This window comes from Lepisosteus platostomus, chromosome 10 (genome assembly GCF_059453375.1).
Source record: "Lepisosteus platostomus isolate fLepPlt1 chromosome 10, fLepPlt1.hap1, whole genome shotgun sequence".
NCBI lineage: Eukaryota > Metazoa > Chordata > Actinopteri > Semionotiformes > Lepisosteidae > Lepisosteus > Lepisosteus platostomus.
In genome coordinates, this window is record NC_142620.1 from 3,071,383 (window position 1) to 3,092,435 (window position 21,053).

At 47.5% G+C, this 21,053-nt stretch overlaps 3 protein-coding genes and 1 long non-coding RNA gene across 15 annotated transcripts in view; 1 reads left to right on the plus strand and 3 right to left on the minus strand.

The window, feature by feature from the left end:
• The window catches only part of ttc7b (tetratricopeptide repeat domain 7B), a 55,151-nt gene extending 50,765 nt beyond the window's left edge, over positions 1-4,386 (minus strand). For 3 of the 4 annotated variants that reach the window (XM_088647524.1, XM_088647523.1, XM_088647522.1), the window contains exons 1-3: positions 4,164-4,385; positions 1,553-1,707; positions 722-890 (exon numbers count right to left, since the gene is read on the minus strand). In XM_088647524.1, the coding sequence (XP_088503650.1) occupies positions 722-890; positions 1,553-1,707; positions 4,164-4,284 (445 nt within the window). In that variant the 5' untranslated portion in view covers positions 4,285-4,385. Of the gene's footprint in view, positions 1-721; positions 891-1,552; positions 1,708-4,163 lie in introns of all 4 variants that reach the window. The other variant, XM_088647525.1, reaches the window with a different exon arrangement.
• Positions 4,387-5,393: 1,007 nt separating this feature from the next.
• Positions 5,394-12,461, minus strand: brms1la (BRMS1 like transcriptional repressor a). The gene is made up of 10 exons (XM_088647526.1): positions 12,030-12,461; positions 11,352-11,442; positions 11,010-11,137; positions 10,664-10,743; positions 10,387-10,483; positions 9,705-9,794; positions 9,013-9,077; positions 8,575-8,614; positions 7,945-8,071; positions 5,394-7,787 (listed from the first exon to the last, which is right to left on the minus strand). The coding sequence occupies exons 1-10, from the start codon at positions 12,163-12,165 to the stop codon at positions 7,670-7,672; spliced, it is 972 nt and encodes a 323-aa protein (XP_088503652.1). The 5' UTR covers positions 12,166-12,461; the 3' UTR covers positions 5,394-7,669.
• A 1,943-nt stretch (positions 12,462-14,404) lies between these two features.
• On the minus strand, positions 14,405-14,940 carry LOC148653035 (uncharacterized). Its single transcript, XR_015941581.1, has 2 exons — positions 14,802-14,940; positions 14,405-14,629 (listed from the first exon to the last, which is right to left on the minus strand). It is a non-coding gene; the product is annotated as an uncharacterized LOC148653035 (long non-coding RNA).
• Positions 14,941-14,970: 30 nt separating this feature from the next.
• ralgapa1 (Ral GTPase activating protein catalytic subunit alpha 1) overlaps positions 14,971-21,053 on the plus strand; it is a 65,707-nt gene continuing 59,624 nt past the window's right edge. For 4 of the 9 annotated variants that reach the window (XM_088647530.1, XM_088647531.1, XM_088647532.1 and 1 more), the window contains exon 1: positions 14,972-15,356. In XM_088647530.1, coding sequence (XP_088503656.1) covers positions 15,251-15,356 — 106 coding nt within the window. In that variant the 5' untranslated portion in view covers positions 14,972-15,250. Of the gene's footprint in view, positions 15,357-21,053 lie in introns of all 9 variants that reach the window. The other 5 variants (XM_088647527.1, XM_088647528.1, XM_088647534.1 and 2 more) reach the window with 3 other exon arrangements.

The following is a 21,053-nucleotide window of genomic DNA, read 5'->3' on the forward strand; positions in this document are numbered from 1 at the left end:
TGCTGCCGCAGACCTTCACCTGGGCACTGGAGAAAACCCCCGTCCGCGCAGCCACAAAGCCCACGTCTGCAGACTGCACGCTGCGCGAGGATGAGAAACCCACACTTTGCACCCAGCTACCGCGGTTCCCAAAAGACACTCCTTCAAAAGGCTAAAAACATAAACACCGAAGAAGGCTCTACGGCCAAAATGTTGTGTTTTCTTTCTTCTTTTTTTCAGCATGGAACAAACCTATTACTTGTTCCTTTGCAGCCTACGCATGCTGATGCAGCTCCCCACCTAAAAACAGAAACGTCACGCCACTGGTTTGAAAACACAGAAACTGAACAGACCCCGGCCATACAAATGCAAAAACACATCCGGGTTGGTGAGAACACACGGGAGCTGCTGGCCCAGGGCTGTACCATCCAACACCACTGCTTCTGCTGCTCCAGGGTCCTGGATCAGATTGCGACTTGGGAATGTTCTCTCCATGTCCGCGTGGGTTTTTCTCCGTGTGTTCCAGTTTAACTCCAGCTGCCAAGGACAGGCCGTGAACACTCCAGTGGAAGAAATTCCCACTGCATGCGGTACTGCTGGCCCACAGAGAAACAGATTCAGGCGAGAGGGATGGACAGGGCTGCTTCCTCTCACCCGAGTCCCTGCCGATGTTCCGCTCTGGTTTGCTCGGCGGAACGGGCACCCCGCTGGGGTCGAGCTTGCGGGGTGGGGCAGGACTCACCTTTCGTGGCGTAAGCTTCCGCGATCATCGACAGGCGGTACATGGGGATCCCCACCAGCTGCACCTCATCCAGTCCCACCCTGGAGTAGATGCTGGTGGCCTCTCTGTAGTCCCCCTCCACGTAGCTCAGCTTGGCCATCAGCAGGTGGGCTTCCTGCATGTACTCAGACTTCGGGGAAACAAAACGCGTAACGTGCTGTAACTAAGAGCTGCTGCAAGCCGTCAAAGGGATTTCTGACTGGCATCGAATCATCTGGGAAGTAATGTGGCTGATGATAAGTCTATTCGCTCCCACCCACTGTGTATCAGGTGAAGCGTGTTACACCAGAGAGATGTTAATAACATGCAAGCTGCTGTAGTTAAACAGAGACCTTTTAAGTCCACAGAAAACCTGCTGGCTCGCTTGCTAAGGTGGTAAATATTTGGCCTTTAGAAGGGCAAAAGAGAAGAGCCGACGAACACCCTGTGTTCTGCATTAGATCGGGTAATATCAGCCATCCGAACTTCTCCCCACCCCTCTCCACCCCATGGGCAGAGGAGAAGACGTTTTAGAGAGAAATCAGGGGTCGCATGATTTCTGCAGCTCTTGGAAGAAAAGCAAATTGGACCCAGCAGGCAATGAAGTCAGACGACTTCCAGCGCAACTAAGAGACCCAACACAGCGGGGCGAAGAGAGCTCAGCGCCGGTTGGGAAAGTGCTCAGCCTTTGTTTCTAGATTGCCGTTTTCAGTAAGGAGCGCTGAATTGAGTACTTCTCTAGTGCTCTTCACAGGTCGGTGACCCAAACTGCACCGGGACCGAGGACGTCCCCTCCCTCCCCTGCGGCCTCACCTTCAGGTTCCCTCGGTCCAGCGCGGCCGTCAGGTGCTTCCTGACCTCCACCAGCTGGGGCCTGGCCCCCCGCGGGCTGTAGCCCTGCTTGATGGGGTTCTCTTTCAGGTACTGCTGGAGCTTGGCCTCCCCCAGCAGCAGCTCCCCCAGGTCATCTGCCAGACAGACCACACCGCCGGTCAGAGTGCGCCCCCAGCGCCCCCAGGGTACCCCCAGGGTCGCCCGCTACAGGCACTCACACAGCCAATCCCAGCTGCTGCTTCCTTCCATCTGACTGCCTTCCTGTGTGCAATCTAGCAGAGGCTGGTAACACAGCATAGCTGCCTACTGGGGTTGTGCTCGTCATGCTTGTCAAACCTGTAATATTTCACATCGTTTCCCACACGTACTGTATGCCCATTTCAAACCTCACTAGTTTAGCACTGATTCAAGTCCAGCTGTTGATGTCGTGATTGTTTTTCACCCTGTGATTCGGAAAGGGGGTAATAATGCTTGGCATTTTCAACAATTATTTAAAAACACCCTGTCTCCCTTGAAATTAACATAGAACTAACCTCAGTGTTAGCACAGCGTTTGCTAATTTTGTGGGATGCCCCTATTTCTTGTATTGTCAAACAAAGTTCTACAAGAGGATTAAAATAAAATGAACGTGCTGGTTCTTAAGAGTGAACGAAGCAACGGGAAGGAGTTAAACACTCCTTTTGGGAGCAAGACAAGGCTGTTCCTGAACACCCCACCAGTCCTGTTGATTCTACTTCAAAACCCACAGAACCATGCAAGTACTTTTTTTCCCCTAGATACACAAATGAGGATTTTGCAACTCAGCTAAGAAAGCAGATGACGGATTATGCGTGTTATATGATGCTTATCCCCATGGGCTGAAATAATGGTCAGGAACACACATTCCAAGTCGGATTACAAATCCCAAAGTCTTGCTTGTACTGCCCTCATGTGTTCTAATCGGATTTGACATCAGCCTTCCAGCCTCCAGCGATGAGCATTTCAACCAAACGTGCGAAAAATTCACACGTAAAACTGAAGATTTTGCACTAATCCGTCTTGTTTCACACATATGTCACAGCAGGAGAGAAATTAGACTATTTCCACGCAAATGTGTTCAAGGAGCTATCTACAGAGGTTTAAGTGACAATAATGTGCGTTTTTAGAAGCAGCTTATGCTTGAGTTTCACTGCAGGTGTACATGGTCACTAAAGCAGGCAAACTGAACTTGTGCTACTCGACCTGTCATGATGTTAAGCCGGACAGATGCCCTGTGACTAGTCAAGGCATCACCATGTGAATTAGGTCAAGGCGCGACAGGCTCTGTAAGACCCTTTAAATACACGGATGTGAAATTCCTGAGCATTTCCAGCCAAGCCAGGGACTCCCAATTCTGGACCCATTGCGTTTCTGAAGTCACTTAAAATTTCCGAAGTCTGAGTGGAAGAGAATGCCGTGTGAAGGTACCAGCCGGCCAGTGAAGCATTTAGCTCTGAGCTCGGCTGCAGTGCACCCCAGCAGGTGTTGGGGGGCCCCAGGGTCAGGAACGGGAGCCCCTGATCTCAGCACATTATTGCTTTGCTAATCCTGGACTGTTCGATGTCCTCATGATATATCTGGGATTCCAAATTCCACTTGCTATCCTGCACGGCCCCTACGCTTTACTTAAATAATGGCGGAAGCCAAACACAGCAGCAGATCATAACACTCCAGGACATGAATTTAAATCAACCCTGGTACCAAAAAGCCTGGTGGGTCTACAGGTCTTCAGTCCAGCTTCAGGGCCAGAGGGTTTCTGGTTTTCCTTCCAACTGAGACCTTAACAACATAACTGAAAGTACTTATTTGCTTGACTGGACAGTCTGAGGCCGTTCCCTGTTCTTAAGAAGCTGGAGACTGGGAGACCAAGAAAGGCTGTTGGACACAGTCCCCTGGGGCTCTCTGAAGACGTGTCTGCGGTCACCTGACCACACATCCGTAGGCATCTTTCACTCATTGCAGTAGGTCGGGCTGTCCTACCGACCACTTGAAATTCACAGCTTACTACAGAAACTAGGAATATGAGCATCACTGAATTTTAACTAGCTTAAAATGTGAACTATTTTTTCTCTATGCAACCAGATGACAAAGCTCTTAATTATTTTCGAATAACACTAAAAGCAGCGATTCACACTTTTCTCGAGATTGTCTCATCATTACCGCGACAGCAAAGGTCTCACTACCTCAAACTTCAGCAAACACACAACTCTTTAAGAACAATTTTCACAAAAGCCCTTTTCTTCCAAGACCCACATCAACTGACAAGTTGAATGTCAGACTGTCTACCCCAGTGAGAATACTAAGTCTAATAAAAAAAAAATTAGCCCACGGGATCAACCTATAAATATGAACAGGTAATGTTATTTATTTACGTTGTGCTCCCCAGCGAAAACACACTTTAAATAGCTGCGCGTCCAGGTTCAGTCACCAGATCTATGCCATTCATTTCGGCTGTCAGACCAGCTCCGCGCACTCCCCGGCAGCGCTTGCGTCAGGAAACGCCGAGGCTTCTCCCCACTGCACAGGCCCCAAGCCGTACTTCCTCTACATATGGTCCCTTTGCGGTTCCTACCGTTTGATATTAGTTTGGCAGACAGCTGCCGAACCAGCTCCGGGATCCTGTCCCACTGGCCCTCGGACCGGCAGCGCTCGATCTCGGTCTCTAACCGGGACCCCGACTTTTTCGCTGCCATCTTTCCCCAGAAGCCGCGTACCGGGGGTCTAGAATGAGAGACCAAAACAAGCCGGGGTGGCAACAACGGCTTCACCGGGGGGAAACCAACAGAGTAAAACAGCGACACCCAACGGTCTGCGAATTAACAAATGATCCCTCAAATGACAATTACTGTATTTTACCGGATACTGGCTTTCTATTTTTTTTTTAATTTAACATTTAACCTTAAGAAGGGGTCTGTCGTTTTGAGTAAATACACCCCTTTATCCTCACAAATGGCTATAATACTTAACCACCAACGCATGACCACCTAAGATGGTGGTTAAATATCCGTCAATCCGAAAAGATTCCATAAGGAATCAATTTCAGTTATATTCTGATACGAAGGTGAAATTTGACTTAAAAGAGATTTTGATTATACTGGAAAGAATAGAATATCCCATGGGATAGGCCCACATCACACACGGTTCCAACTGGACGGCATTCCCGCTGTTCTCCAGATACAAGCGGATCCAGTTCTCATTCTGGATGCTGACAGACGAACAGGACAGGCTCAGAATCTCATTGCTACTTTCGTTGTTGCTTTCAGTATCTATTTTACCCTACTGCCTGTACAGAACTATACTGGGTTGTTTGTATCGGCTACCAGCTGCATTCCATTAAAGCCATTCCAGGAGCTCTGCAGGTGATCCCCAAAAACACCCAGGCCATCAGTCTGGATCAGGAGTCCTTTTCTTTCCAGTACAATCTAGCACTTAAAGCAGTTATTAAACAAACACTGTATGTAGTCTATAAAACTCACAACATCAGAGTTGTAAAAGACCACAGCTGGAGAATGCTGCAGTTTGTAGAACACTAATCTGCCCAAGGAGAATTGACCGCTTACATTTTTTCAGTTGGTCTTCTGCTAATTTCACGTCAGAGGGTCTCCTGTCAGCTTTTAACACTCTCAAGGGAGGAATCGGAGCTTCTGTTTTTCTGCAGGAGCACATTTTTTCAAATTAAAGTTCAGATGTCTCAAGACAAGCTGTCCTGACATCTGTTTGATCTTTAAAATGTAATGGGGGTGCTGGTGACTGCTTAACGGAAGAAAAAAAACACTAAAAAAAGTCATTTCTGGACACGCTGTTTGGAGGCTTTGCACTGTAGCATTTTAATGTACCGATAAATTGTAACAATTAACATTTTAATAAAGGTTTAAAAACATGAATAAAAGAGGTAAGTTGCTTTTTCCATGTATTTTTCTTTCATCTGACTAAGGCATATTTCAGTAATTGTACATGCATTTTATCTACGTCGAAATATGCTATACAAAAGTAAAACAATTGCATGGGGGAAAATGTGGTACTATATCAGAAGATTAGTTTATGTCATAACAATATAAATATTTTCAAATTATTAAATTTTCAAATTCCTCCAAACACATAATTTTAACTATGAAATAATTACCAAAAGCCAGTTATATGTTAAACTTGTTTTGTCAAATAGGAAAAACAAATGTTTGCAAACTGGCTCTGTAAACACTGGAGTCTCAATCATTACTTTAGGTTATGTCAAGGACTTTCAAAGAAAATCCATGCTTCTTTTAAAAAAAAAAAAACATTTCTAAATTTTAAAATCAGGCCTAGAAAAATGGGTCCCAGCAACTTCTGGTGATGAAAGTACTCATCTCAGCCTATCAACTGATCTTAAATAAACACAGAAAACAAAACCCCTTTTACAGTTTTGTACCTTTTGCAAAATTGCATGTTTCCCATTCATTTTATTGAATACATATTGAAATAACAATACATACTGAAATACCCAATACATTTTGAAATACCTGATACATGCTGAATTGCACTGGGTCACATTTGCAGTTTGTAATGCGTAAAAACTCCTGGGTGTCACACCCATGTCCACATGAACTGATGCAGCCTCACTGTGCACTGTGGCGGGGCACCAGTGAAAATAATGTGCACAGCACGGGGCCTTAACACAAAGGCAATACAGAATGAGGGGAGTTATTGTACAGCCATCACCATACCGAGAATAGCAGCAGTGAAACCAGTCAGCCCTTAATCGAGTACCACTGAACACGTCTTTAACATACACTTCAAGTCCATTCATGCGTTCGTATTCACGATGGTAAAATAAATTGAAATGTGGCATGTCTTGAGTGCGCCGCTCTGAGTTTTAATGTGGCACAGGGCAGGTACTGCCTTAGACAACATCTCCTCTGTACTTTACCAGGTGCAAAGGATTTAAGTACACATATACAGGACTCTCGGAGGAGTAACGGGTCCTGTACACATGCTGCTAATAGGGACATTGGCCACGACAGGCGTCAGGTGGTATTTTAATACATGCAAGACGTCCAGTGCAGCAGGTACTCTAGAACTGTCGGGTAGAGTTAACATTTCCGTTTAACCTCTGCTGTCACCCTGCACATATAAAATAGAAGCAAACCTCATTCTCAGTTTCTAGTTCACAAGAACGTACACCGCGAACATGAAAGAAAAAAAAAAGGCAAAAAGTAGACCGACATAAGTATGTGACAATACACGACTATTCAACCTGTGATTCCTAAGGACCGAAAAATAGGGACCTGTAGATGGTTAATTCAGTTTGTTCCCAGTAGACAGAATCCTACTCGACTTGTTTGGCACTGTATACAGGCCCTGTGGTATTTACAAGTGGGAGGCAAAGTTCAGTATTTGCATCAACCTGTTTGATACATTAATTATCCCTTTTTACATATTGGAAACGTCCTTTCCCATTCCCCTTGCACATTTTCACAGACTGGACTGCGGACGCCTCACACAGGCTCCAGAGGTCGATGAGCCGGGTGGCCAGTGCCTGAAAGCTTTAATACTGTACTGGAAGGAACACCGTAAAAGAAACCAGGAGCAGCAGTACTCTGTATGAGGTAAACATATCAACACTTCAAAAGCAAAGGAAAGACTCTTTACATGGAGGAGAGGAGACACGCTAGAGAGACTTTGAGACTGGCACGGAGTACGGCCAAGATCAAAATCGAGCAAGAGCAGCCACCAGAATGAGATTCGGGTATGCTTCTTCGTTTCCCACGCTCTCGCGTACTGGCAGTGCAGACAGAGGCTGCTCGTCGAGAGGAGTTTCCAGTGCTCGCTGCTGGAGGGAGGGAGTGCAGTCCAGTCTAAGTCTCTCCCCCTCTCTGGCGCAGAGCAGCCTGAGGATGGACGGCCTAGCGCAGACGCTACAACGGCAGGTTTGAAAACCCGGGGACTGCTACCTGCGCACGCCTCACAGAGCAGCAGCACGCCGAAACGAGAAAACAAAACGGATCCGCGTTTAACAACAGAAAATGGTCTTTAGAACATGAGAAGACAGACGTAATGGCACGATGTCACATTCCCGTGGAGGAAACACAGGCCCAGGGATAACTAAGAGTGCTTTATGGTGTATTTGCCTTTCTGGAGCTGGGAAATGTATAGCTTAGATTTGCTGCCGTCCAGTCGTTTAAACCACACTTCATCATGGTTAATGGTTGTTATAATGGCACTACAAGGAAGAAATAGAGAAGGACGATTAAAAACAAAACAACTTCTTCGACAAACACATTTACAGCACACACACACACACACACACACACAACAGTCTGGAAGACCTCCAAACCCTTTCGCGAACCAGTGAAGACAAGCCCGAGGGCAGACGTCACCTGGTGGGGTATTCGTCTTTCTTATCGATGCATATCGTCTGCCCCCGGCTGTACCACTCCCCATCGTAGAACAGGCGCCCCTCCTCCGACCGCGCGCTGTGCTGGTGTTTGTCGCTCTTTGCTGGGACTGGGAGGCAGAAAGAGGCACGGTTTACAACGCACACCCCCTCCTCCTGCAGACCGGCGCTGTCAGGACAGGCCTCCAGAGGACACCCACAGACCCGCAGCTTCTGAGACTCCATTCAGAATTCACACAAATACCCCTTCTCGTCCCTCCTCGCTTCTTCTGGAGCGTCAGTGCGCACAATAACCATAAAAGCGTGTGCTTCCTGTTCATTCTGATAACAGAAAACATGACCTTCTGTCATGTTATGTTGCTTTTTGTCATATTCAGTCTATTCGTTTTCAAAACAGGCCTCTAGGTCATAAAAGATGGAAACACGAATCACAGTCAGATCATCCCTTTCTCAAGGAGTGCTCCAGATGAGAGGCATCTTGCCATGACAGGCACTGAAAACCAGCCTCCCTAGGAAGAGAGCAAGTGCCTGGCACCCCAGGAGCACGAAAGGAAATGCAGCTGTGCGCGTGACCTGAAGAAAGGCAGATAAAGGAACACAAACTTGAACTCACCGTCGTGCTTTACTCTGTGCGGCCCCAAAGTCGCCATTGCCTAGAGCACATGAGACAAGACATTGAGGTACAGGGTGGGCACAGAACACAAGCACACACAAGAGCCAGCGTTGCGGATCTCATTCTGGGGCAGGGAGTGTTCTATTCCTAACGGAAATAACCTTTCCCCATCTGGGCTCACACCTCCCTCCTGCACTGCCTCTTTCTCTGTTGTGTTTTGTGTTGCTATAAGTCTTCTTCCTTGCTTTTTTCTTCAGGAAGGCAAGTCAGCCTCTGAGCTGTGCTAGCCCAAGGGTACAACACAGATGTGCGATTTTTACTTTCCACACATCGGGCGCAATATTACACAGGCTGTCCGGTTAGACTGCCGCTCCGAGTCTGCTGTACTGTAGAAGACGAGGTAGATTTGATTTTTTAAGCATCGTTCGTACCGCATACCTTCCTTATCGTAGTCCAGTCTTCAAGTACATCGAGGTCTTGCAGCATGTAAACGATATATGGTCGTGGGAACGTTAAAGTTAATGCACTGCGGGAAGCTGTAGAGAGAAGCTAATGCTTAAACCTAGAACTGATTTATACAGATACCAACTGTTTTTTCCAGTTTGGGATTTGCCAACGATAATCATTTGTGACCACAGCAATACCAGGTGGGAGAAACGCCTTCTGACCGCCCTCTTCCAGCAGCCGAAGGAGAGTCATATCGGCACACCCCCGATTGGGTCGTCCCGACCTCCCGTTCCCGAATCCCACTCGAACCTGAGACGCCTGACCCGCAGCTGGGGCGCGAGACCGACAGCATGCCCAGCGTGGTCACCGTCTGCGCCTGGGCACGCATGCAAGCCGAGCTGTGAAAACACACGCTTGCTGCCGCAGGTCAAGGTGAACTTTCAGGCCAACGAGAGCACGGGGACTTGCACAGAGGGTTTGCAATGGGACTCCAGAGAGCACCTGGAGCTGCTGCTCAGCACTCAGTCCCTTCTCACAGCCACAGCTGCTTCCCTGCTTCCACAGGCTCCAGCACAGCGCAGGACAGAGACACAGCAGCGTCCCGGCCTGGCGGCAGACAGCCACCGTCTCACTGCGCCCAAGGCGTCCGAAACTCCTGACTTAAGAAACACAGCGAAGGATATCGGAGACGACAATGGGCTTCTTCTTCTTGTCAGGGCTGAAGGGATCTTTCTTCTTGTTCTTCCTCGACTGCAGTTCATCGTTCCAGAGCTCTGCAACCATACAACCGAAAGGCTGTTTTTGTCCAACTGCCTGTTACTGTTTATCCCATTACTACAGGAGCTAACACAAAGCATCTGAGATCCAACTCAAACTACTATTTACAAATGCAGAAAACAAGTGGTAAACGTTCTGTGGAATTAACAGCCTTACAATTATAAAAGAGTGCATGCTGAAACCATGTTGAACCTTGAGTCATCCATAACTAATGACAGTTCTAGGCTCATTCCAGTCCCAACCCCTAGAATTCACCGTAATCCTGCAAATATATACGTATGTTTTAGTAACAGTACTGAACATGGGCAAAGACTTGGGGGTGTAACCCCAGCACTAACTCATCCTGTCCCTACCCTTGCCTTTAACCAAATCTGTACCCTAAAATATGCCCATTAGACCTTGCCCACGTCCAGCAGAATTTACAACAGATGATGCAAGCCCGAGGTTGCAATAAAAAGCAATCGTGTTTGCTCCACTTCCAATACTCTGCCAAGCGGCACGGGGACTGGCGGGGAGAGGCCGGAGCCCAGGGCAGGCTGGGGCTGGCGTCAGTGGTGCTCCCAGCCGCCCGGGTCCCGTCAGACGTACCCGAGGTGATGTCAATACTGTGGCGGTCCTCTTCAAGGCGCCGGATCTTCTCTTCCAGCTCGTTCTGCACCGTGTCGAACAGGAGCAGCTTTTCGCTCTGAGCGAGGGAGGCAAGGAAAAAAAAAAACAAACTGACTCGTCAGTCGAGTTGCCACGCCTCCCGACAGGTAAAACTCAGCTCGGGAAAAAAAAAAATCGCCATAACATAACATTCGTTTTCATTAAAACAGCCACTTAGTAACACAACTTCAGCGAGTTCAGGGACCGGGTTCCTCACCTCCCAGTGCTGAAATGCCGCTTGGATCTCACAGTCATATTTGTTCTTCACCGATTCCAGACACAGCTCTCTGTAAATCCCTGGAGATGGGAGAGGAAAAGCAGTTTACAGCCTCCAGCTTAGACACCCTCCTGGAACGGTCTTCCCCCTTTAGACCTTGATGGGTTGTTTTTGGGCCAACATTGCCCCGAGAGACATGGCATTCCACTCAAAAGAAAAAAACCCAGTGTATTTCTAAAAAAAACGCTTGAATGCTCTCAGTGAGTGCAGGTTTGGAGAACAGAACAGGGAAGGGTTATAACACACAGCTGTCCTCCACAGCCCTGGAGTCAGGACTCACACACACCTGCCACCTTCGTCCTGATCTGCATATTCTCCTGCAGAGTGGCCAGGGGCTCCAGGTACTCTGGTGCCTTTCCTGCTATGACTTCTTGCAGTTTGGCATCCACCTGGCTGAGCCTTTCCTTATACAGCCTAAATAGAAGGGAGACAAAAGGAAATGAGCATCTTCCTACCCATTCAGCTTGTTTTCCACAGATCCTGGGGCTTCCTGAAAACTCCCCCCTTCAGAAAGTGGCAGGGGAAAATTTCAGCGTCCCTTACTCGAGTTTAAAAGTGGTAAAGTGGGTATTGAAGGCAAGACATTTTAGCGCCTCGTTCATTAAAAGCGCAACGCCGATCTCCTTACTGGTCTTTGAGGTCCGTGAACTGTTTCTCCAGGTTGGTCATTTCGTCTAAGCACTCCATTCTCCTCCGCTCGCAGTCTTCATCGTCCATCTCTGCTCCGTGCACGAAAAGAGACACACAGAAACAAGTAAGTCCGGCTTCACGCACAAGGCGAATCTCCCAACCATTACAGCCACAGTATCGCTCTACATATTGGCAGGAGCTACAGATCTGGGGAGGGAACGGGTGGTCATTGCGCTCCAAAGCACTTTGCAAAAACTAAAACACGTGGAGCTAGCAGGTCGGAGATTTCCGAAGCCGTCACAAACTAACTCCCGAGCAGTAACTGCGCACCGGGCGGCGTGACAGCTCCGGTCCTGCAGATGCGCTCGCGTGTGTCCAGCGGCTACAGATGCGCCCCCCCATGATTAACACTTCGGGTCCCCGGGCGGCGGCACGAGAAGCTCGGGGCGAACCGGGGGAGACCCCCTCCGACCGCAGAGAAGCAAAGCAAGACCGGCGCTAAAACCCCTGGGTCCGCAGCTGGAAACAGAAACCCCCTCGGCACTGCTCCAGCAGAGGCGAGTGTCTGTGCTCCCCGGGGTGAGCCATGCTATCGATCGGTACAGGCGGACCGGACGTGATCGACGTGGCTCAGGCAACGTTTCTCGGGAGCTGAAGCGATCGGCGGCCACCCCACCTGAACTGTCTCCATCTTCAGACACGGACGAGCTGTCGGTGTCCTCCTCGTCCGAAGTGCTCCCCTCTTGCTCCGGGTAGTCCACCTCCATTTCTTCGTGGTTGCTTTCCTTTTTGTCCCGCGAATGCACCGGCATCGCCCTTTCGGTGTACCCTAAATACCGGCTGGCAAAACCCGCAAAAACTCACCGGTCCCCCTGTTTGCAAAAAAAATAAACAGACGCAAAAATGCCAGTGACTGACAACAGCCTGGCGAATTTCAGATTTTGAGCTGCAAATACGGACTCTAACAATGGCCAATCACACACAACTGGAGAAATAGACCTCTCGATTCGACCAACCCACTCCAAAAAGGGATACGTTTAATGTAAGGATGGTTGACTGGCGCGTTTTTGTTGTTTTTTTTCTTGTTTTTCCTTTGGTTTTCTGGGACTTGTAGTCTTATGAGCCACGTGATTAGGTTGAAGGCGGCGGGACAAGGGAGGGGTTGAACTACATTTTCCAAAAGTCTGTTTTTCACTTTGCAAACGCCACGGCCCACTTCCGGGGTTGATGTGACATAACCGCATTCAAGAGCATGACGATTTCCCCTGTTCGGTTATCCCCGGAATACTTCGGGTAATTCCGATTTGATGTGGGCGGTGCCAGCCTCCGTTATTCAGACATTATTTATCGAGTTAACAGCAAGTGATTTCTTAGCACCTCAAGTCAAGAAGTGCGCTTGTTACGACTCAACAATCCACAAACCGAAAGGAAACTCAAGCTCCACAGCATAACATTCTGCTGCTTTAACATCTTAAACGAAATTGTTAGAGAGCAGTTCATTCTGCCTCAGAGTAGGCCTCCCAAATGTGTATTTGTAAGGGTTTAAAATAAACAAAGACATTTACTGTACTGTAAAAGGGAGAACTTTTTCACCAAGGTTGCTATTATGCTTTTGATTTTATCGCAATGTTTACCGTTTTGTATCTGGGTACTGTACAGTGAAATGCTATTGAGAAAGAGAATTTCATTCTGTGAAAGATGACTGACTGGTGTTGTACACTGTATGTATGTTAATGCTGTATGTTAATTCCTTACACCTATATAGTGCTTTTCTGCACACTCCACTAAAAGCGCTTTACAGGTAATGGGGATCCCCTCCATCACCACCAGTGTGCAGCCCCACTTGGATGATGTGCCAGTACTCTCCCCACACACCAGCTCTCAGTGGGGAGGAGAGCAGAGTGATGAAGCCAGTTCAGAGATGGGGATTATTAGGAGGCCATGATTGGTAAGGGCCAACGGGAAATTTGGCCAGGACACTGGAGTTACACCCCTACTCTTTTTGAGAAACACCCTGGGATTTTTAATGACCACAGACAGGACCTCGGTTTTGGATCTCATCTGAAGGAACGCGCCTTTTTCACTATACTGGGAAATCAGGACCCACATAGACTGCAGGGTGAGCGCCCCCTGCTGGCCCCACTGACACTTCTTCCAGCAGCCTCAGCTTTCCCAGGAGTCTCTCCTCCAGGTACTGGCCAGGCTCACACCTGCTGAGCTTCAGTGGGTTGCAGGGTGATATGGCTGCTGGACATGTATCTTAGTGTTCAGTGTGCAGTTTAACAAAAACATGTATTTTTTCAGTCACACGGGGGATATTCCATGTCCTCTTGGTTGTGGTTTCTGGGTGCAATATGCTGGCTAATAAGGAACCCGAGCCTCCAAACAAACCCCATCTCCGAAAGGATCAAAACAAAAGGGTGTGAGAAACGTGACTCTGGGCTCTTGGCCAGGCTGGCACAGCGGTGCCGTGTGAGCAATCACACCACACGAGTGGGTTCGATTCGGGCTTCGAGCCCCTGTGGCCGGTGACGGACCGGTGACCTGTCCAAGGTGTGGTCCCAGTGTAGAAATACACCATCAGGACGGAGGGTGTGCATTGAATGTCTTTCGAAAGAAAAAAAAACAGGTCTGAAAGTATAGCCAATACGCTTTCTTTCCTCGCGATCGTATTATTATCTTGCTCTGCTGTCGATTTCTCAGCCTCACCACAGGAGTGTGGTTGTGGTACAAAAGGCCAGGCAGCAGGGTTTGGGAAGCTTTTACGAAAATGGGACCCAGCAGTACCTCTCCGCACAGATTCCCAGCGAGCTGTAGTCCGAGAGCCGGCGCCTCACGCAGTTCCAATGTAATATACGGAAACTTCCTTTCACCACGAAAGCAAGGGAAATACCAGACGTCCACTGTAAAATTCGGTTGTGCCACATAAACCAGGACTGCCTCACGCTTGCTTGAACTAGACATTATAATTGATTGACGATCAGGCTGTTAATACTGAGGTGTACGTTAAATCTTTGTCACCACGATCCGCACAAAAGTATTTAAAAGTACTCGAAGCAAGATAGTTTTATTCAGTGTAGTAACGTATTAAACACATTTTAAAAACATAGACAATTCTGTGGTGTTCACATTGTTTTCTCTTCCACAAGGATGCGTTGGAAAGCACTCGGAATAGACGGGCTTCGCGGCCCTGCAGCTCCGTACCGGCGCAGAAATGCCCCCCCGCCCCCCGGTATCCTCTTCTTCGCAGAACAGGGTGTTTCAGGCGCCCCGAAACTAGACAAAAGAAAAAAAATACGGTCGCCAAAATGAAATCGGCGGATGCTGAAGAGCAGTGAACGAGAAACGCACAGCGTGCCGAGGTTTCCATGACAACTGACACCTCCGCTCTTGCCAATGACCCCCCCAAAAAAAACAAAACAAAAACAAATCCAAGTCTTATACTGACACGCTTTGCCTTTCGCCTCGTCTCTAAAGAGATGGGCGGCTGTCCTGCTCCGAGAACAGCGTGCTCTCGAAGCACGTTTGACCCGAGATGTAGTTCGAGTCGGTGGGGTTGGATTGCTCTGACTTCCATTGAGTTGTTTTTCCTCCTGAGCGCTCCGCCATGTTTGGAGACATTAGTGCTGTTTGGGGCGAGAGGTGTGTTGCTCTCTGAGGAGGGAAGGACCGCTTCCGATGACATTTTTGTTTCCCCTGCAAAATGCACACCTACCCTGTGCGTTTTATTTATTTATTGACTTTTTATAGCCCGCGGAGGCATGTGAATTCGTGTCCTTTTAAACGTTAACGGACCCCAGACCTCCTCTTTTTTTTAAAAAAAAAAAAACAAAAACATACACGAAGATTTCCTAGGGGCTGGCTCCTTCCACCGGACTTTCCCTGTCTGCTTTCGGGATGTTTTCTAAAAAACCGCATGGGGACGTCAAAAAATCCACACAGAAGGTGCTGGACCCCAAGAAAGACGTCCTGACCCGTCTGAAGCACCTGCGGGTTGTGATAGGTGAGTCTGCTGCAGGTCTGCGGACATGCCGTATGTGGGACAGCGGGGCAGGGGGGATAACCCCTGTCCCCCCGAAAGCATGGCCGGGGGTCTCTGGAACCGCAGCCGGCGAGCCCTGCTATTCCCACAGGGCCTGTGAGTGAGCCAGCCTGCCCCTCGCCCGTCGGCTTATCGGTCCCCGTGGGCTACAAGTCGGGCTGTGTCGATTCGGCGGCTCCCCCGAGCGTGTTCATTTGTTTTTGTTGTGTCGGCCTGAAGGAGAAATGTTTGCGAGTGTGTTTTCCCCCTTTTTCCGGGGGTGGGGTTGTGTGATACGCTGTCCTCCCCGGGTGAGAGTGCTGTGATTCGCAGAGCACCCCCGGAGTGCGGAGTGGAGATGGCAGGGCGTCCGGCTCCCGTCTCCCGTCTCCGGAGGGCTGGTCACTTGTACCTGCTGGCCGGGGTGTCCCGCCTGGGAATACAGCGTGTGACCTCACCCCTCTTATAATGGGCTTGACTTGAGGGCTGCCTTCACTGTGTTTTATATGCCCTGTGCATAGTTTATCATGGGAGAAAACAATTCGCTGCTTTGCCATTTCTGTTGTATAGAAGTTACAACATGTTTTGGGATAAAAAACAAAAAAACAAATTAGGCATACTGTTTGTATTAGTCCAGGTGGGTTGCTGCGTCAGCATGCGTAGGCTACAAAGGAACAAGTAATAGGATTATTCCATGCTGAAAAGAGAAGAAAGAAAACACAGTATCACACACTGTTTGTATGATAAGTCAGTGGGCAACAATGAAGGGTACAGGATGTAGGCAGACCTTGATGTAGTATTCTCCAAGCTTCTCCAAAACACACAAAACAATTCCTCCGACTGGTGGAAATTCATTGTTTATGAATGGTCATGCCAAGTGTGTGTCCCTAAGAGCAGATTCTGCTTCACAGGCCAAATATGAAACCCAGTTGCAAGTAAATCCAGACAGCTGGATGAGTTCAATGGTTGTTTCCTGAGCACCGAGCTGCACGCTGTCTGCCATGACAGTTGACAGTGGGGGAATGGACATGAGTGTCTTTGTGATCAGACACTTGGCGCACCTGCAGCACTTGAGCCGCTGCACTTCCTATGAACAGCAGTCTCCTGAAGGGTTTTCTTTGTCAAGAAAGTCAGATGAAAGAGAATAGCAGGCCTCCTCTGTCAGACAGACTGAAAGCTCAGGTAGCAACTTCAAAGACCTCCTGACTGTGAGCTGTTGTCAGCTTGTCCAGATACTGCCTGGTGCTGTTTTAAATGGGAAGTAAAGCAATTAACACGAACAGGCTGTCAGTCAGTTGGGGTCGTCTTTCCCTTGGGTCTTCGGTTTCTGGCACCGAAAAGGTAACTGCACTGCTCACGAGCCACATTCGCCCGGTCAAGAGCAGCCTAGCTAATCTTTGCTTTCAGTTCTGTCCGGTTACAGGATATTGCTATGGGCATCCTGTAGCAGTTGGTTCGAGATCAGGAACCACCCTATTCCTTTAACACAGGAGATCTGCAAGTGCTGTTCCCCGTCCCACGCAGTCGCAGGCCCCTGTGCAGGGTTGTTCCTGTACAGCAGTCATCGGTGTGCTGTGCTATCGCAGAGCAGCCTGCTCTGTTGCATTGCTTTGACTAATTGGACGAGGGGCCGGTAGAGAAAAGCACTGTGGAAATTAGTTTTTGATGACAGCCTGATGGGTGTGGGATTGTAGTTCCTTCTGATGAAGAGGATCAGTTCCTCTGTCTTCTCATTTGGCTGTTGTGTTAAAAAGAGCTCATGCAGAGCCAGAAGTGATGATTCCTCAATGCTGATGGGATCTAGGTTTGTTGCAGACCTTGAGGTTTCTGCATAGGCTTTGTGGAGTGGGAGCTCAAAGTTTCACCTGGAGCTGCAGAAACTCCCCGGTGGCCCGCTGAAATGGGCTGTAGATTAGCATTTAAGCCCAGCCCCAGCCTGTGTAATCCAGAACCACAGCAGCTCTGTCAGATAAAGGCACAGCAGGAGTCTGTGCTGGGAAGGAGGGGAAACTGTAGGCTGCTCTCGAACATAGGAGGGGACTGAGAAAAAAATCCCCCGAGCAGCTGAGCTGAGCTGCTTCCTACATGGGAAAGTGTCGTGTATTGGAAGTTTGTGTTCACACTTTAATACACTTGAATTCCACACTACAGACATGTTTGTTTTTATATTTCTTGTTCTGTTTATTTAGTAAATATGGGAGATTAGCCTTTTAGGGTAGTATTTTAATTTAGTGTAATATCTATATTGAACTAGGTGTCTACATAGATGTGGTTTAAATTGATTGTATGAAGTTAATGTATAGTTTGTTATGTGAAGTAGTTTTGTTGTTTGTGCAGTGTTGTGATATGGCATGTTCCTTCAGTACTGACTTGGCCAGCCACATGTCTCCTTCAGGATTCAATCCCAAGCACTGTGCTATTGACCTGCTTTTCCAGATCGGGCCCAGACTGCTAACAGTGCCCACACTGCAGTCTTATAATAGGAATTCCGTAAATCAAGAAATAGTGGTAGATAAACTTAGACGTGTTTTATAATCCCAGTGAACTCATGGCGAAATGTATTTTTGTGCACGTTATTCCGCTGGGAGCTGGGGTGAGCTGGGCAGATACAAATTGGATTGTGTTCTTTTTGAATTGGAAGGATTTGGGGCTGGAACTGGCCGATCGCATTGAAACGGCCTGTGGGAAGTGATTGTTACTGCTCCATTGAGGTCGGAAGCAGAGAAGGGCAGGAGAACGACGTGCCTTGCTGCAGCCCTGGATGGACGTGCATAGCGCTGTGGAGAGCCATGATGGGCAGGGCACCAGTGCCCTGATGTGATATCTATTACTGTAAAGCTCCAGGAAAGCCAATCTAATTGGAATGTAATTACAAGGGGCAGTTCTAGACCTTCAAATAATGCAACTTCCTCTGCTTTACTTACAGCGGTGCTTTACTGCATAGTAAATCAGTACTGGCACATGAGCTAGTTATCTCGTCAGTGCGTGCCTCAGTCGTTGAATGGCCTCTCCTCCTTCACACTGAGGTTTTTACAGAAGGAGCTCGTTGCCCGAAGGCAGGTGGTAGCTGTTCAGCCTGTTTTATGTGGCTTGCTTTTTATGGGCTTTTCTGAACTTTTGAAATATACGTATGTATACTTTAAGTGTTTCAAGTATGCGGAGCAAGTGAACTATTAAACGTCGCTAGTGGCATTTTGCTGTATAATTCATTTTCTGTGAATGTCCATTATGAGATTCTTATGACAGACTAGGGGAGATTGAACAGCCCACAGCTGGACTGACTTGCAGTATGTGCTCGCCAGACTTGTTAAGTTAATGTACCACCCACAGAGAAAAGTATGAAGGGATTTTTATCAAGATGTCCTTTTAACAACACTTCACCACTGTAAGTTAAAGTAACTAGCCTAGTACCTATGCTTTGTTGAACTGACATTCCATTAATAAATTAATTATTGCTCCAACCAGCTTTTAGATTCAAAGGAAACATGAAATACCATAGGTCTATTTCTTTTAGAAGTATTTGTTTCTAAATAGTTATCAGTATCCAGTATGTTCTCATCTTTCCTTTGATAAAATGTATGAACAATAGTACACAGTACATTAAGACAATTTAACTTTCTAATGAATTTTATTTATGTTATTGGATTGCACTGGATACATATTTTTCTTCCAGGCTTGTTATTTTCTCAGTTCTAAAGTGAATTCATCTCTTAATATATCTGAAACAAAAAAAGCTTGAGAGAACTAGTTGTAACTGGTGATGCTTGAATTCCCTCTAATTGTCTGTTTGGGGAATTTGGTCTGTCTTATGCCTCTCTCTGCTCTGCTGCACTGTGCAAGGATTTTTCCTGTCTGTGCTGTGAACCCATGGTTGTAAGATAGCCTACTATCTACTTTACTACTGCGAATTCCCTGCTGAACGAGTGAGGCGTGGCTCTCCTTGGGTATTGTTTGAGGTATGAAAGTATTTCCCCTTCGTGCTTCAGCTTTTCCCAGTGAGCTTTGCTAGAGAGGAAGGCCTGAGCAGGGTCAAGGCAAAGTCAGCTATCTTGACAGCATCTTTCTGACAGCTTTGAGCTAAATGATGGAGTATTTTCTTCTGCATGTTTTAAGATACTTATAGTTCAATTCTTGCAGTAATCGCATTTGTGTCTTTGGCCATTTCCAGTCAAGCAGGAGGCCTGCGTCAGAGGTTTTTGTCACTTTTCAGAAGTGTTGGGGCGTGAACTCTGGTGTCCTGCCTGAATTCCTTTCTGCGCTTGCACAATCTGGCTTACCGAAGGATCCTGCTCAGCTGGTGAGGGGATTTCCTGGTCACCTGCGCTGTGCAGTGGGGCTGCTGTGCTGCACTTCAGAGGTGGATGAAGCTGATCCCCTCCCATGTCTCTGGCATGAAAAGCCCTTTATAAATGCAAGTAACTTATTTTTAAATTGGCTGTGGAAGCTCTTGGACACATTTGCAGTCCTCTGTATCCAGGTAGATGTACACATTATGTACACATTAATCAGCTGTTATTAATTAGCATGAGCTGTACTGGTTCTTCTCTCAGAAGACTGCAAATACAATGACTGTAGTTAAAACTAAAGTAGTCAAAGTTCTAAGTCAATTTTTTAGGTCATTTCATACCAGCTGTGGCCCGACTGTCTTGGCTGCCTGAAGAATGGTTATTTTTCAGACCTGCCGACTTCACAAATGCTAGTCATTATTTTCTAAATAGTTTCCCCTTTCACTGTAAGGGGAGGGCAGCCTTCAGTGAGACGGTGACCCTGACCAGACAGGTCACCCTGAGCTCCTTCAGCTCTGAATGAACCGGACTTTTCAGAAACTCGGAGTCGCCGAGTTCTGCTCGAGCGGCAGTCCTGCCAGGTGTCTTATAAGGAAAAGGGCTCTTAAGACAGTACTGCGTTAAGAATCTTAGGTCGTCTTTTAAATGTGATCATTTGTGTTTGAAATCACATGCCTAATCGTTAACACCCATAGAAATCTAATTTTAGGATGCAATAACTCGTTTTTGGAATGGGTAGGATGTCCAAGAAAGTGCCTCAAGATATTCACAGCGCTATGCCTCAGGTAGCCCAGAAAACTGATGGGGTTGGGGGAGGAATCGAGCGAATTATATTGGTATACACGGATTTTGCAGTTTTTAAAGTTGCATTGGATCATTGCTGTTGGTCATCTGGGTGATCTGGGTGAAGCATCACAATGTCCTAACTGAACTGGCACAAGGCAGAGCCTCCTCAGATGAAGCCAGAAGGTGCCCTCGAGTGCTGGTGTGTTCCCGGTGAGCACTACAAGGAACTCTTGAGACCAGTACAAAATATTTGAAGTGAACAGAAATGTTCAGATATGCTCATAAACCAAATAATGCTATTCGTGTGCGGTGCATGTGATTGCAGATTAAAAGACAAGTTTCAGCGTTTTATTTGTGCTGTACATGGTCTAGCAGGGAAAGAAAGTGAAAGGCCACCTGTTAAAATGGAAAGGTAATTCTGTAAAACATGCTTTTCATACTTGTGTTGGTCCCGTTCTGCCATTATTCTTCTGTAATCCAGTCAGGTGTGATCAAACAGCATTATTTGCACTGGTAAATATACTATATTCAAGAATATTGTTGTAGATGTGAAGGTTCTACATTTTGTAAATGTTAGGATGTTGAGCAAGTTGTGGTTTCTTTTATC

Bases quoted from the DNA above. Each gene is read 5' to 3' on its own strand.
- brms1la (XM_088647526.1), bottom strand. From the start codon at position 12,165: ATGCCGGTGCATTCGCGGGACAAAAAGGAAAGCAACCACGAAGAAATG. The intron at 10,484-10,663 runs GTGAGGAACCCG...TCCCTCGCTCAG, and splicing joins CGGCATTTCAGCACTGGGAG to AGCGAAAAGCTGCTCCTGTT. The intron at 9,795-10,386 runs GTACGTCTGACG...GTATGGTTGCAG, and splicing joins CAGTATTGACATCACCTCGG to AGCTCTGGAACGATGAACTG.